This window comes from Podarcis filfolensis, assembly GCF_964270895.1.
Source record: "Podarcis filfolensis genome assembly, chromosome: 1".
Classification (NCBI taxonomy): Eukaryota; Metazoa; Chordata; class Lepidosauria; order Squamata; family Lacertidae; genus Podarcis; species Podarcis filfolensis.
Genome location: NC_139604.1, coordinates 119498063 through 119514913, shown reverse-complemented (window position 1 = coordinate 119514913; position 16851 = coordinate 119498063). Strand labels below are relative to the sequence as shown.

Here is a 16851-nt window from a genome sequence, read left to right as displayed (position 1 = left end):
CAACAGGTTTCCTGCCAGACAGGATTCTGCTGTAGACCACCCCTTCTGTGATGTATGTATGATGTATTGGGGGGTGGTCTTGAGCTATAGGGTAGCAATTTCAAAAGTCTATATAAGGGCTTGCACACCACTGTTGTGGGTTTCTCCTCCCTTCAGTGTGTGGGGGTGAGCACCCTGTTGCAACAGTTTAATAAAGATTGGGCTTAGCAGTTGCTTTGCTTCTCAATATTCTCTGGTTGGCCTCTTTTTATTTTCTCCTACCAATCGCCGAAGAATTGATGCTTTTGAATTATGGTGTTGGAGGAGACTCTTGAGAGTCCCATGGACTGCAAGAAGATAAAACCTCTCCATTCTTAAGGAAATCAGCCCTGAGTGCTCACTGGAAGGACAGATCCTGAAGCTGAGGCTCCAATACTTTGGCCACCTCATGAGAAGAGAAGACTCCCTGGAGAAGACCCTGATGTTGGGAAAGATTGAGGGCACAAGGAGAAGGGGACGACAGAGGACGAGATGGCTGGACAGTGTTCTCGAAGCTACCAGCATGCGTTTGACCAAACTGCGGGAGGCAGTGGAAGACAGGAGTGCCTGGCGTGCTCTGGTCCATGGGGTCACGAAGAGTCGGACACGACTGAACGACTAAACAACAACAATAGAGAACCTACATAAGGACTCTATACGGGCTCTTGGGTGCCCTATAAGAGAAAAGGAGCAGTTTTTTCCTATAACATTGACCAACAGCTTATCAGGCAGCACCAGATTCTCACTAGTTTATACTGCTCCCCAATGTACAAGAAACATTTTATCTATAATAAATCACAACGTTAAGCAAAAAATGTGTCTGGTTTAGGGTGGAGTCATGTAATCACCCCTACCCTGCCTGTTGTGCAGTCAAAGTTATTTGCTATTAGGGTAATTTTATTTTGACTGTGTACACACTCCTATTTACAGTATTCTGTATCTAGTGAGTTGCCACATAATTTTAGACAAAGTCTGATGTCTGCTCTGCATGTATCTTGCACTTTTTTTTTTAAATGAAGCACCACATTTTGATGTGTTTTCCGCAAAACCAGCTTCCACCCAAGTTGCTGGTTTAAACCGCAGCTAGGTTGTTCTTTTTTCTCAATTTGGATGGAAGCCTGCAGGTGCATTAATCATTACACAAAGTAAGTTACAGAGGAGGTTCTCACACTCATTGAGCCTCCTCCCATTCTTTAAACTATGTTCAGTGTCCCAACAAGGAAGAGCATGTTCATGCATATTGCTTCTCTAATTACTTAAGACTGGCTTTACACCTTCATCAAAAGCTCGGGATGTATTATAATTCATATCCTAATCTCATTATTATCACAACATCCCTGCGAGTTGGGCTGCGGAGGCATGCGTCTAGTCCTAGGATCTGGGAGCTTAGGGATATCAGCTTGTATACCAGGTCTGGAAACAGGAAAGAATAAGAATAAAAACTATCCAGATCTTCAAGTGCTTCCTGAATACAAGAGAATCAAAGAATTGTAGAAAGCTACCAGCATGAGTTTGACCAAACTGCGGGAGGCAGTGGAAGACAGGAGTGCCTGGCGTGCTCTGGTCCAGGGGGTCACGAAGAGTCAGACACGACTAAACAACAACAGAGTTGGAAGGAACCCCAAGGATCATCTAGTCGAGCCCCCTGCAATGCAGGAAACTCAGCTAAAGCATCCATGACAGGTAACCATCCAAAGGTTGTATAGTTGCTTATCCCCTTGGCTCGGAGGTTGCATAACTTACGCATACCCTCCAACATTTCTCTGATGAAAATAGGGATGACCTAAAGCAGGGTCAGCAAACTTTTCCAGTAGGGGGCCAGTCCACTGTTCCTCAGACCTTGTGGGGGGCCGGACTATATTTTTGGGGGGAAATGAACCAATTCCTATGCCCCACAAATAACCCAGAGATGCATTTTAAATAAAAGGACACACTCTACTCATGTAAAAACACGCTGATTCTTGGACCATCCGTGGGCCGGATTTAGAAGGCAACTGGGCCGGATCCAGCCCCCGGGCCTTAGTTTGCCTACTCATGACCTAAAGAAAAGTGGGACATTCCAGGATCAAATCAGAAACCAGGACAGCTTGTGTGAAGCCGGGACTGTCCCTGGAAAACAGGGACACTTGGAGGGTCTGTTGATTTTGTTTTCTCTCTCCTTCTCAGTCTCTTCCAATCTTAACTTCAGTTTGCCAGATTTCTGCTTTAATTCCCTTTAAAAAAAATTGCTATCCTTGCTATCTAAATGCAGAACTGTTAGGCTATTTTCAGACTTAGAATTAGGTTGGGGTTTTTATTTTTACTGCTGGGGGTTTTTTAAGGCAGCTCTGTATTCAACTGCATTGTAAAAGATACAGTATTCTGTACTAACATAAACAGAACAAGAGAGTCCTGAAGGCAATTTAGGGTTTCCCTAAGGTATCCTTCTCAAACCTGCTGCATGCCAGAAGGTTTGGATTGCAGCTCCCATCACCCTTGAATTTTGGTCAGGCTGGCTGGGAATGATGGGTGTTGTAGTCTGAAATGTTTGGAGGGCACTGGGCCAGGGAATGCCATGTCATGCAAATAGGTGCCCTTAATTCCCTTCCTGTATTCTGAATGGCACCATCCCAGGAGCACCGCCCTGTGTGATCCTTCAGGACATGGGTGTCAATCAACTCTAAATCCATAATCTCTCAATGGACAGAAATAACCACCTGGAGCAAATAGCTAAGGGCAGCTGCCAAAATTTAGATCAGGAACTGACACAGGTAAATCAATAACGCACTCAGTCTGCAGCCATATGCCTTGCTCATCTAACCCTCTCTAGTAAAGATGACGCACGCACATTTCACTAGTTCTTCAGAATCACAGTCACCGAACACTTTCTTTTTTTGCCTTGTGCAATCTTACAAGTAACAAGATCAGGCCTTGGCCTCTTGCCAAACTGCTTATATCAGAGCCAGACTTTACCAGGACAAGCCAGAACAAATCTCAGCAATGTGTGTTTGTTGAATGCACATCTGTGTGGCATTACTAAACATAGTAAAACCTGGCGTGTAGCAAATATCTACAGGTTTCCTTCTTCGGAATGGCGTGCCCCATTTCAGAGTGCACATGCCAGACCTGACCAGATGGCCTTTGCCTTTTGCCAAGGGTGCGCGGAAATTATGGGGTTTCGGTTGTTGCCTGGGCCCTCCTTTGGAGCTGATGTTAAAGTTGGGGTGGGAGGAGATAAAACAAGAAACTAATGGGCAACATGCCTTAGGGAACCCCGGGATGTTCTCATTGCATGATGTTTTGGCACTGTGGATCCCTGCAACTTGCATGCATGGGACATCTATTATAAGGTTACCAGATGTTTTTCAATGAATCCGGGGACACTTTTCAACTTCCATGGATTTTGTATGGGGACTGGTTTGTAAATCCAGGGACTTTCCCAGGGACGACTGGTAACCTTAATCTATTATGAGATGGTCCATCTGTGAAGAGTTGTAGCTCACTGGTATAAAAGGTAAAGGGTAAAGGGACCCCTGACTATTAGGTCCAGTCGTGGCCGACTCTGGGGTCGCGCGCTCATCTTGCTTTATTGGCCGAGGGAGCTGGGGTACAGCTTCTGGGTCATGTGGCCAGCATGACTAAGCTGCTTCTGGCGAACCAGAGCAGCACATGGAAACGCCGTTTACCTTCCCGCCAGAGCGGTACCTATTTATCTATTTGCACTTTGATGTGCTTTCGAACTGCTAGGTTGGCAGGAGCAGGGACCGAGCAATGGGAGCTCACCCCATTGCGGGGATTCAAACCGCCGACCTTCTGATCAGCAAGTCCTAGGCTCTGTGGTTTAACCCACAGCGCCACCCGCGTCCCAGCTCACTGGTATAGCATCAAGCAAAAAGTCCCTGGTTCAGTTCCCAGCATCTCCAGGTGGATGTGGGAATAAATCCAGCCCGAAATCCTGGACAGCTGCTGTTCGCCAGTGTAGACTAATCTCATTCCTCATCTTTGACCCACCATCACCAGCTCCCTTCCTTCCCTTCTCCTTTTCTCTCTGGAATTGCCTCTCCTTCATCCCCCTGGTCCATATGTCCCAGGGCACATTTGGAAACCTAAGAAACTGGCATGGGCACCACAAAACACCCATTGCACAGAAGGAATCTGGAGTTGCTGAGAAAATACCCCCCCAAAAAAAACCCCCACCAAATTGCAAAACACCTATAAACACCCCCAAAAAAAACAACACACAAAACAGGCATTCCCCACAACTAAACAACCCTCCCAAAAGACAAAAACAGGGGGGAAATATCTGGAGGGGCAGCAACCTTGGTGGGCATCAAAGAGACTATCAGAGAGTGCCATGGTGCCCATGGGCACTATGTTGGGGATCCCAATCCTACTCCACATCCTTCATCCTGCCTTAGTACATGTATTTGAAATAACCAGGTCGTCTCCCCTGCCCTAGTTCCTTGCTCCCATCTCCCACCTCCTTTGTTGTTTCCTTGTGTATCTCATTTAGATTGTAAGCCCCTAGGGGCAGGGACCTGTCATACAGGTTCTGCACAAGCGGCCTCATGCATAAGATGGCACTCTAGACATTAACACAGGCATACGCTTAAGTTCCTGCCCCTTTGAGATTCTGCTTCAATTCCCCCATCAGTCTCTTTCGATTCACACCTGCGGCTGCGGCTGATCCCTCCTTGTCTTCGCCTTTCTCTATGGGCTCACCTTCAGTACCACGTATATGCAATCGCACGGAAAGAATATCCAATTTGCAATGGTTCCTGGAATTAATGACACCGCCAGCTTTGAGTTCCACTAAGTGCCCCTACGCACGCTGAACTCGCGCCCACTAAAACCTCCACCTTGGGGGCTCTAAAGGTCATTCGCCCTCTCCCTCTGGCGTGGGGGACCTGCCTGAAAGTTAACAGCAAGGAAACACAGCTGTCTCTCTTCATCAGCGGGCTGCTGGGTGGCTTATTTATTTATTACCTCCAATGGCTCCGGCGATGAAATCCATCTGCGCGGAGGGGAGCCAGCTGCCTTTGCTTGTCCCGATTAAAAATGCCTCAGCCTTGGTGCAGGAAAGCAGACAGGCTCCGTCTTTCCAGGAACGAGAGGCCCTTCTGGATGGATCTATAGTGGGGATGAGCAATAGGCTGAAGTTAGGAGCACCGGCTTCCCAGGATACACTTCAAGGCATACATAACCGAGAGCCGGCAGGAGGAGGCTGGGACTTTGAATCAGCCTCGGGAGTCCTGTCGATGCTGCAGAACTCCACAAGGCATGGCTGAACCACTGCCGGGACAAGGCCCTCCCTCCTTCTGCCTTTTGCTCTCCAAATCACCAAGGGCAAAAGAGCGTTGCAGCTCAACTGGACCGGGGTCAATTTGCACTCGGGACATTGGGGTGTTAAAGTTCCTCTCTCTTGGCTCGGCAAGGAGCGACGATGCCCACCAAGCCTTGCTTCTCACGCCAAGTGGTCATAGGCAATCAGGCCCTCCTCATCCAGGAACACATCATGAGAGCTGAGCAGTACAGCAAATGGTTTGAATGCATGAGGTTCCAAGGTCAGTGCCTGAGACCTATAGTTTGAAGGATTTAGCGACGCCTGGAAAGAACTTTGCCTAAGACATCAAAATGTGGTTGCCAGTCAGAGCAAAGAGTATTGGGTAAAATCAGCCCATGGTCTGACTCTATAGGCAGGTTGAGAAGGTGCCTTTACTTTTGTATGTTCTAAACATGCACCCGAGGCCTGAAGCACGAGACCTTTTGACTGCTCCTTCCACCACTCAAAAAAGGGGTTGTCACTGGAAATTAGAATATTTAGGACAAGGGTTCATAGACACACATTTCCATAAGCATTAAATATATGCTATATGCATATATTTGTACACAGGATTTAAATGTCGTAGAATGCAAGCCAAGTGATTTTCCTATCCAAGCCACCATAGATAAACAGTTTAGGTTAGCTTATTCATTAAGAATATGTCATAATACTCAATAAACAATCAATAATCCCAGATTAGTCCAAATCCTCTTCCATTTACCACCCATTAATTTTCCCAACAGCTCGTTCTTCAAACCAATTAAATTCTCCTTCGATTATCCCCATTTGTTACCTCCCATATAATCTATGGGTAATCTTAAATTAATTTTCCCCTCCACAAATGAATAGCTTATCATTGCTGTTTGGCGGCAGCGATGATTGCTGTTATAAGAAGGGCTTCTGGCATGCCTGCTTTATAAACATAGGAAGCCAACTTTCACTGATGTGGACCTTAAATGGCTCAGAACCACAATAGAAGCACCACCTCTTTCCATATGAACCTACCTGGACCCTGAGATCATCTTCTGAGGCCCTTCTTTGTGTGCCTCCATGAGGGGTCTGGAGGGTGGCAACAGGTCTTTTCTGTAGTGGCTCCCCACTTGTGGAATGATCTCCCCAGGAAGCCTCACCCGACACCTTTTGGGACCAGGCAAAAACGCTCCTCTTCAACCCGGCCTTTGGCTGATGGACACCCAATGCCCACTTACTGTACACGTCAGCCTCGAAATCTTACTGACTTGGAGAGGATCTGCAAAGAGGAGTGGGACAAAATACCTCCTGAGATGTGTGCGAACCTGGTGGCCACCTACAAGAAACGTCTGGCCTCTGTAATTGCCAACAAGGGTTTTGCTACCAAGTACTAAGTCATCTTTTGCATCTTTTACTTATTTCACTCATTATAATGCACATCAATCTCTGACTTTTGTCTTCTGGGTTTCTGGGGGGTTTTCCTGTTGTTATTCTGTCTCATACAGCTACAATAAACCTACCATTAAAATTATGTACTGGTCCTTTCTTCATCAGAGGGCAAATGGGCAAATTTAGCAGGGGATCAAATACGGTGAGGGGAGAGACTCCATCAGGCAAGGCCTCCTTCCACCTGCCTTACCCCACCCTCCAGTCTCTGCTTCTCATTTTGTTTTGTATTATGTTGTGCACTGTGGTTTGCTGTTGTTTTATTGATTGGAGTTTAGAAATTACTTATTGTAACTGTTGAGTGGATTTCTGTTTAATTTTGAAATGCTGATATTAAATATTATTCTATATTGTTTTAACGAATGTTCAATGTTATTTTATTTGCATATTGTATATTATATGATGCATATTGTCTTATTTATATGATGTTAGCCGCTCTGAGCCCGGCTTTGGCTGGGGAGAGCGGGATACAAATAAAATTTATTTATTTATTTATTTCCCCCGCCCCCTCACTGTAAATGTGTTGTGGAAGGTGGGGGGATTGTTGATTTGTTGTTGTTCTTATTTTTACTATGTATTTTTGTGGTTTTTATATTGCAGTTTTATGATGTGAACTGCCCTGAGACCTGCAAAAGAAGGGCAGCACACATATTTAATAAATAAAAATAAAAATAATTGGTCTAACTGGTTCAGTTAAACACCATTTAAAATAATCAATAAAAATAATTGGTCTAACTGGTTCAGTTAAACACCATTTCAACAGTAAAATCAACAGCAAAAGTTATTAAAGCTTGTCAACATCCACAGCTTGGAAGCACATGGCTTCCCTCCCCCAAGAATCCTGGGAACTATAGCTTAAGGCTCCTGGAAAGTAAAGCGCCATGGGGGGGGTAAACTACAGTTCCCAGAAATTGTGCAGGGAAGTCTTGTGCTTTAAAGGTATGGTGTGGAAAGAGTTTATTCCGTAGTTTTCCCAGGTTAACACTTAACGATTGTGTGTCGCTTATTAACAAGAGTGCTTCTCCCTTTGTCCCTGTGATGCTGCAGAGGTTGCCAAGTCTGGCTGAAGGTGCCTCCTGAGATGCTTTCCTTTGAAAATTCTTCTGCCTGAAGATGTCTGTCCTGACCAAAGAGCCATCTGGGGGCACAGTGTATCATAAAGGCACCTCTGGCCTAGTGTACCTTGCTTGTTCCTGTTCTCCACCTGTGACCCACTGAATAGCCTTGATCACTCTGGCTCATATTGTGTGGGGAGAACACTTGATTTAGCTCGATATCCCGTGTGGGATAATTAATAAAAGAACAGGCTGGATCCCTATATCCAAAACATGGGGCTAAACACACTCTCCTGCAAGAGAGAGCCCTCAGCAGAGTTCAAAATCACAGAATCATGCAGCACAGTGAAGTGTGAGGAACACAGGCTGCTAGACCTTTTAAATATCCCGTTTAATTCGCTTACAATGCTTCAACTCTCTACGCCTCTCACAATGAACAGACCACACCATTAACAAGTTTAAATGTTTTACTTACAAACCCCAAAGGTCAGATACATGTGTTATTCCATGCAGCAGCAATAAGAACACAGGTAAAAATCTTGTGTTTACAAAATATAGAAAAATATTTCTGAGCACATGGTCTGGGCTTGAAGCAGTCAATCAGAAATCCTTGCACTGATGGAATGAGGGAGCTGGATACCACCCAGCAGTGCGACCTGGATGCTCAGCTATTTCTCATGTCTCGGACTCTCGCAGCAATGCCCATGATGATCATCCTTCCCCCTGTAGCAAAACACTGTTGTGGGCAGTGGCTGTCTGCTCCATCCCATGCACCCGGGCTCTGATCCCTCAAGACAAAAGTGCTCATGAGTGCTGGTCCAGCAGTGGTTGGGAGTGCCTGGACTGGAACGTGTCCAGAGGAGGGCAACCAAAATGGTCAAAGGCCTGGAAACGATGCCTTATGAGGAACGGCTAAGGGAGCTGGGCATGTTTAGCCTGGAGAAGAGGAGGTTAAGGGGTGATATGATAGCCATGTTCAAATATATAAAAGGATGTCACATAGAGGAGGGAGAAAGGTTGTTTTCTGCTGCTCCAGAGAAGCGGACACGGAGCAATGGATCCAAACTACAAGAAAGAAGATTCCACCTAAACATTAGGAAGAACTTCCTGACAGTAAGAGCTGTTCGACAGTGGAATTTGCTGCCAAGGAGTGTGGTGGAGTCTCCTTCTTTGGAGGTCTTTAAGCAGAGGCTTGACAAGCATATGTCAGGAGTGCTCTGATGGTGTTTCCTGCTTGGCAGGGGGTTGGACTCGATGGCCCTTGTGGTCTCTTCCAACTCTATGATTCTATGATTCTATGACTTTGCCTGTGTCCCAGACATTCAATACCCACAGCCCCTCGTGCACTTGGAACTATGCTTCTAAACCAGGGGGAGGTGGGTGCGGGTTCCCACTTTGCACATTCCACAGGAAGCATGTACAGTGGTACCTCAGGTTACATACGCTGCAGGTTACATACGCTTCAGGTTACGGACTCCGCTAACCCAGAAATAGTGCTTCAGGTTAAGAACTTTGCTTCAGGATAAGAACAGAAATCGGGCTGCAGTGGCGCGGCGGCAGCAGGAGGCCCCATTAGCTAAAGTGGTGCTTCAGGTTAAGAACAGTTGCAGGTTAACTACGGACCTCCGGAACGAATTAAGTACTTAACCTGAGGTACCACTGTACGAGGAACCAGCTTGCATGACTCAGGCTTCCTCGGTTACTGCTTCTTCGCTGTATCCAAAAGCATTAATAAGTAAAGTTGTTGAATAGGCTCTGAAGGATCTTGCCACAACGCAGCCAAAGATTAGGTTTCTTTTCTCTTCTTGAATGGAATGTGGCAGAGGCCACGCAGATCTTCTCAGTATCAATGGCTAAATGAAACCTTCATGTATATAGCGTTACCAAAGCTGCTAAGCAGGCAAATATTAGGCGCTCTTCTGCATTTACCTATGTATTTCCACTGATACATGCAAGCTCTGTGCATTTGGAATTAGACATGTGCTTCTTCTATGTATTCCTCTCCCAGAGCCAGTTTGTCCTGTTCTGGGCATTAAGCTGTACTCTGTTTCAAGTGTCATGATCCTGAAACAAAATATATCCTGACCAACCTATAGCCACTTGCAGAATCAGTTCTGAAAGGCTGCAGAATTCTGAAATGTTGCAGAATCCAATCTGAAAGCGTTGAATGAAAATTATTGCACCCTCAACTTCATTTGGGTTTCTAGCTGCATTAGTTAGAAGAAGAGGAAGAAGAAGAAGAAGAAGAAGAAGAAGAAGAAGAAGAAGAAGAAGAAGAAGAAGAAGAAGAATTTGGATTTGATATCCCGCTTTATCACTACCCTAAGGAGTTTCAAAGCGGCCAATAATCTCCTTTCCCCGCCTCCCCCACAACAAACACTCTGGGAGGTGAGTGGGGCTGAGAGACTTCAGAGAAGTGTGACTAGCCCAAGGTCACCCAGAAGCTGCATGTGGAGGAGCGGGGACGCGAACCCAGTTCACCAGATTACGAGTCTACCGCTCTTAACCGCTACACCACACTGGCTCTAGTTAGGGCCTGAGTCACAATTTATATAAGGACAGAGTGTGCTCAGTTTCCATACTTAACCGCCCAGACCCTATTAAAACACCTTACTCTTTTTGCATGGAACAACCTCTTCTTCTCATTCGTCCTTCGGCAGGTAATGCTTCATTGCATCCTTGTAAATACGTTCAACGTACTCCTAGTTTTGCACCTGCTCGTTCCTGAACTAAGGAAAGTTCCCAAACGATTTGCCACTGCATAGTGAATAAGAACCACTGATTCCCGTGCAGAAAATGCCACTGCTACAGGGTAAAAAGCAAGGGGCAAAGAACATTTTGTGTTCATAAGGAGCTACCTTATACTGAATCAGACTGTGGGGGTCCACCTAGCTCCATGCTGTCTACACTGGCTGGCAGCAGCTCTCCAGGGTTTCAGAAAGGGAGTCTCTCTCAGCCCTGCCTGCTTGGTTTCGGTGTTACTTTTAGTGTGAGCTGGTTGACAGGAAATTTGTGCCTTTGGAAAAACCCTGCTCTGACGGATTTCCCTCTCTCCTTCCAGCTTCAGTCCCAGCTGGTCGGTGCAAGGAATGAGAGTTGAGAATGTGGCATTAACACCACTGCTCTGTCACACCCAGCTGTTGCCCTATCTAGCTGTGAACTCACCTGTCCATTGTCATCCTTTTAAGAACTTTGTTCTTTTGAGGAAACATAACGAAACAACCCAAATTTTTGCTTCTCCCACTATTATCTCATCGGGTGATTTTGATTGCTAGGCAGACACAACCCCTTGGCGTTCTGTCCAAATCATTGCACTCAGGCTACCTTGACGAGGAGAGCCAGCTCAAACAAAATCTCTGATGCCGTGTCACGGTTTTGTTTGCCCATTGCGGCATTAAAATGTCTGTGTCAAACTGGCAGGGCTTGAACTTGGCACGCGTCAAGGTGGGTGGTTAAGGGGGTGGAACCACCTGGCTAGGCATGCAAGGGACAGGGTATCGTCACCAAACAATGTGCGTGCTGGGGCTACTGTAAGAAAAAAATTCAAAGCAGCGCACTGCTCTATGTGTCTACTCAGAATAATAATAATAATAATAATAATAATAATAATAATAATAATAATATTTATACCCTGCCCATCTGGCTGGGTTTCCCCAGCCACTCTGGGTGGCTTCCAACAGAATATTAAAATACAATAACCTATTAAACATTAAAAGCTTCCCTAAACAGGGCTGCCTTCAGATGTCTTCTGAAAGTCTGGTAGTTGTTTTTCTCTTTGACAACTGGTGGGAGGGCGTTCCACAGGGAGGGCGCCACTACTGAGAAGGCCCTCTACCTGGTTCCCTGTAACTTGGCTTCTCGCAGCGAGGGAACCGCCAGAAGGCCCTTGGCACTGGACCTCAGTGTCCGGGCAGAACGATGGGGGTGGAGATGCCCCTTCAGGTATACTGGACCAAGGCCGTTTAGGGCTTTAAAGGTCAGCACCAACACTTTGAATTGTGCTCGGAAACGTACTGGGAGCCCATGTAGGTTTTTCAGGACCAGTGTTATATGGTCTCGGCGGCCGCTCCCAGTCACCAGTCTAGCTGCCACATTCTGGATTAGTTGTAGTTTTCAGGTCACCTTAAAAGGTAGCCCCACATAGAGTGCATTGCAGTAGTCCAAGCGAGAGATAACTAGAGCATGCACCACTCTGGCAAGAGTGTCTGTGGGCAGGTAGGGTCTCAGCCTGAGTACCAGATGGAGTTGGTAGACAGCTGCCCTGGACACAGAATTGACCTGGGCCTCCATGGACAGCTGTGAGTCCAGAATGACTCCCAGGCTGCGCACCTGGTCCTTCAGGTTACCCCATTCAGGGTGGGTGTGGAAGACTCCCTGGTCCTGAATGGGGTAACCTGAAGGACCAGGTGCGCAGCCTGGGAGTACAGTACTTCTGTCTTGTCAGGATTCAACCTCAATCTGTCAGTCCCGTTGAGTTCCACGGGGTTCGCTCTCAGGTAAAAGATTATCGCCTAGGCCAAAGAGTTATCCTAATAGCATCAAGAGCATGAGGCTTTCCTGAATACCAAAAATAATTAGGGGATTATACTAAATTCTCTTGCATAATTTTTTTTGAAGCAAACAAGTGGCGCAATCCCACAGCCCTGTGCTTCATCTTTCTGTAGATGGGAGCATTAAATATTGACCTAAGGGGCAATCCTATGCACAAACTGGTGTTAGGCTAAGCTGGTGTAAAGTTACACCAGATCCAAACCCACCAGGTAATTTAGGAGGCTAGGATTGACTCTAAGGTCACCAGTGAGCTTCATGACCGAGTGGGGATTTGAACCCTGATATCCCAGGTCCTAGTCTAGTCACATTCTAATCACTACATCACACTGGCTTCCTAGAGTATTTCTGCTATTGGGCAGCTATATAAATTAAGTAGGTCAATAAATATGGGGAAAGCAGAATGTCCCTATGAAAAGGATCTGAAATATTTTCCTTCAAGCTTGAATTTGTTTTGTTGTTGTTTCATTTGATGCTTTAACTTGTAAACAGCTTTGATTCTTTTTTCTTTAAAATATAAAGTGGTATAGAAATGAAAAGCTGGGAAAAGAGGAGACTGAGAGGAGATATGATAGTCATCTTCAAATATCCCAGGGGCTGTCACGTAGAAGATGGAGCAAGCTTGTTTTCTCCTGCTCTAGAGGGTAGGACTCCAACCAATGGCTTCAAGTTACAAGAAAGGAGATTCTGACTAAATATTTGGAAAAAACTTTCTGACAGTAAGAGCTGTTCGGCAGTGGAATGGTCTCCCTCAGGAGGTTTGGAAGAAGAGTTTGGATTTGATATCCCGCTTTATCACTACCCTAAGGAGTCTCAAAGCGGCTAACATTCTCCTTTCCCTTCCCCTCCCACAACAAACACTCTGTGAGGTGAGTGGGGCTGAGAGACTTCAGAGAAGTGTGACTAGCCCAAGGTCACCCAGCAGCCGCATGTGGAGGAGCGGGGAAGCGAATCCAGTTCACCAGAATACGAGTCCACTGCTCTTAACCACTACACCACACTGGTGGTGGGCTCTCCTTCCTTGGAGGTTTTTAAGCAGAGTTTGGATGGCCATCTGTCATGGATGCTTTAGCTGAGATTCCTGCATTGCAGGGGGTTGGACTAGATGATTCTATTATTATTATTCTACTAATAATAACAATAATTTTTATTGGGGGAAAGGCGCCTAGACATTCTGTTGTGGCGACCCTAACCTATTTTAAGGTGCCATTTGCCGATTTAGCTTATATATCTGAATTTCTAACATTGAGTTACAAGCATTGTGAAAGATATATGTATCTGAAATTGGGAGACAGGGGCTGGATTCAACTAACCTGCCTGGCCAGGACAACAGGGCTCCCCCTATCCCAACCCGCAAAATAAGATAAAGGTTCAATAAACAGGTCATTTAGAAGCAACCAGAGTGTAATGAGGAAAATCCTTTTTTAAAAAACCCCAAAGTCTAATAATAAATGGTTGCCTCCAGGAAGAATGTAAGCACTTAATGGTCGCAAAGTATACAGAAGTTGTAGATCAAAGGGAGAACCAAGCTAGTCATCAGTTTTTAGCACAGGTGGCAACGTACGACTGACATGTCATCATCTCTAACTTCAATAACTGGCACCACATATGTGGGAACGGGTCACAAAGTTAATGGATAATAAGGACCAATCCTTTGTCAATAAGTGAGCACACACAGTAGGAAGTGAAGTCTTTAGCAATAAGAATCCCACTTTAAGGTTTGCCAGAGGGGGAAAAAACGCCCAAAGTTCTGTGTGAAAGCAAAGGATATTACTGAAGTTTAGAAGTTACTGGAAGATTTGGGGAATGCTAAAAATGTTTGCAAGGGTTTTGGGGTTTTTTTAAGTGTGTGTTTTTCAACAGATACTAAAGATTAGATACCTTCATAATAATAATAAAAGATGGGTGCATGTGTGTTCTGTTCCCTGAGCCCACAAGCTTAAAACATTCCAGTGGTTCAAAATATGGAAGCCAGCGAAAATGCCTTTCAGATGTACAGGATTCCTTTGGGTTGTTGTTTTCTTCTAAGACGACGGAAGATGACGAATGGTTTTTGGAATGCTCAGTCTTGGCCAAAGGAGCAGAGCCATAAAAACTCAAGAGCAGCCATTGATTTGCCTTAAAGCAAGGCGGCCAGGATGCCAGTAGTCCAATCCAGGGAGGACATTGTAAATCACGGGTGGTTCAACAGAAGAAGATAGGCCAGATCAAGCCCCAGAAGCCCTACCAAATTTTAAGGCATGGCAAATCATCTGGTTGCATTTTAATCAAGGGATGGAAAGTCACTGGTAAGGAAAAGTGAATGCAGGGAAAAATAAATATGCCTCCTTACATAATCACCTGATTTCTGGGACAGTCAATTGTTTTAAGCTGTTTTTAATACTATCTTTTAATGTTGTAACCCACCTTAGGATAAAGGGTGGGTAAACATCAACAACAGCAACAGCAACAACATCACATTTTGCTTTCAGGTGTATGCGTGCATCATTTGGGACCTGAGTCTCTGCCTCCTGAGGGTGAAGTCTTCACTTTGAAATGGTGGCAATTTTCTTATGCCCCTGACCCAACTTGTGCAGCAAATAAACTGAGCCCTGGACCACTGTTTGGAGAACAGAATAGATGTAAGAGTACAGAAATTGGCTGTTCCTGCCTATAGAACAGGGTTTCCCAAACTTGGGTCTCCAGCTGTTTTGGGACTACAATTCCCATCATCCCTAACCACTGGTCTTGCTAGCTAGGGATGATGGGAGTTCTAGTCCAAAAACAGCTAGAGACCCAAGTTTGGGAAACCCTCATATAGGGGAAGGAGCTCAGGCTTATGAAAAGCAAAGCAGTTTTGCTTTGCTGCTGTTGCTTAGCTAGCTGCTAACCTGTCCTCCATTTGTTACACAAGGCATAGCTAAGAGATACTCCTTGATGGTGATGGGAAGGGCACACTTGGAAAATGTGTGTTAACTTGCCATGGCGAATCCAGGAGTTGCCCCTCTGTGGCCAAACCATAGTTTTTGTGTTCTGTGCAGCACCTAACATTCTGCTGAGGCTAAGTAAATGCCGAATAGGCACAAAAAGTCTGGAAAGAAAATCCCAAGTCAAAATTAATCATTACCTGACACACTCTACACTGTAGAGTTCCCTCAGAAGCACTCCAGTTAATATAGTAAGGCTCCAGCCAGTATCTTAAACCCCTGTTGTGGTTTAACTGAGTACCCTACTGATGGGGGGGGGGGAGCCTGCCTTTCTCCCAGAAAACAGAAAAACAATGCCCAAGTTCATGGAAGCAGATGCGAGTCATAGCCCGATGGCACCTCACTCCAATAGGAATGCAAGATCAGCCCTGCTAGTCTAGCATCCTGTTCTCACAGTAGCCCAACAGATGCCTTTAGCAAGCAGGTGTTCAGTGCAACCATTAAGATATGAAGAACCTTTTCACACACTCTCAACAGTTCTCTTAAGCCACCCTCTTGGCAGCAGCATCCAAGTCACAAGGATGGGGAAACTGGTGCCCTCCAGATGATGCTGAACTCCATCTCCCATCATTCCCAGCCAGAATTGGCCAACGGTCGGGGATGATGGGTCTTGTAGTCCAACAAAATCCTGAAGGGCCACATAAATTATAATAATATAGGTATTCTATTAGATGTCTTTTAAAAATAAAATAGCAATTATATTCAAGGATCATGATTTTATTATTCTTATCATTTTCAGAATTTAGGTTATGTAAATATGCAATTATATGTGGGGAGAGGGGGAAGCACAAAAGAAACAGCATGGCTGATGGGTCCATAATGAGGACCCCCCCATAAGAAAATTCGCCTTAATCCCGGGGCCCTTGTGTTCTTGATGCAGCAGTATTTGCCAACCTGGTGCCATCCGTAAGCTTCGGACTACAACTCCCATCACCCCCAGAAAGGCAGCTGGAGTCGGAAACTGCTGGAGGGCACCAGGTTGCTACAGGCCGAGAAACAGTATACCTCTGGAGAGTAACAGAGAGACGGGGGTGGGACGCGCTTGCCCAGAAGCTTGCGCGCTTGCCCAGAAGCATCCCCATCGGCTGGCTTGTCGCGCAGCCCGTAATCTTTGGCATCCGATCCTCGGAACCAAGGGAGATGCCAAGGAGTTCAGTGGGGCTTCCCGCTACCCAACAGGCAGCTCCTTCTTCCGTCCTCTTCAGTCTCTGGCCTCTGGCCAACCCCCCCCCCCGCACCCCCTCGACGGCAAGGCAAGCGCCTTCCTTGCTCCCACTTCTCCCCTGGGCGCGAGATCCACCCAGCTGCTGCTCCAGGGCCTGCGCAACCGTCTCCCGCTTTCCCTCCCCGCGCCGCCACATCGCCAAAGGCGCCGTCACCGCGCCAGCCTCGCGCGCAAAAACGCACCGACACAAAGCCACCGCTTGTGCTCTTCCTGCGTCTGGCGGGCGGAGCTCCAGCTGCCTTGGCCCGCGTCCTCCGGCCCGCCCTCGCCGCGCTGCTTTCCTAACCACTGGCTTCCCATCCCCGGCAGCCTCCCTCGCCG

At 46.3% G+C, this 16851-nt stretch overlaps 1 protein-coding gene across 4 annotated transcripts in view; it reads right to left on the bottom strand.

The window, feature by feature from the left end:
• SLC25A47 (solute carrier family 25 member 47) overlaps positions 1-16851 on the bottom strand; it is a 36561-nt gene that overhangs the window by 18392 nt on the left and 1318 nt on the right. The window contains exons 1-3 of one of the 4 annotated variants that reach the window (XM_083619693.1): positions 16713-16829; positions 6326-6569; positions 4984-5127 (exon numbers count right to left, since the gene is read on the bottom strand). In XM_083619693.1, the coding sequence (XP_083475819.1) occupies positions 4984-5011 (28 nt within the window). In that variant the 5' untranslated portion in view covers positions 5012-5127; positions 6326-6569; positions 16713-16829. Of the gene's footprint in view, positions 1-4983; positions 5128-6325; positions 6570-13652; positions 13670-16310; positions 16341-16712; positions 16830-16851 lie in introns of those variants that run through there. The other 3 variants (XM_083619694.1, XM_083619695.1, XM_083619696.1) reach the window with 3 other exon arrangements.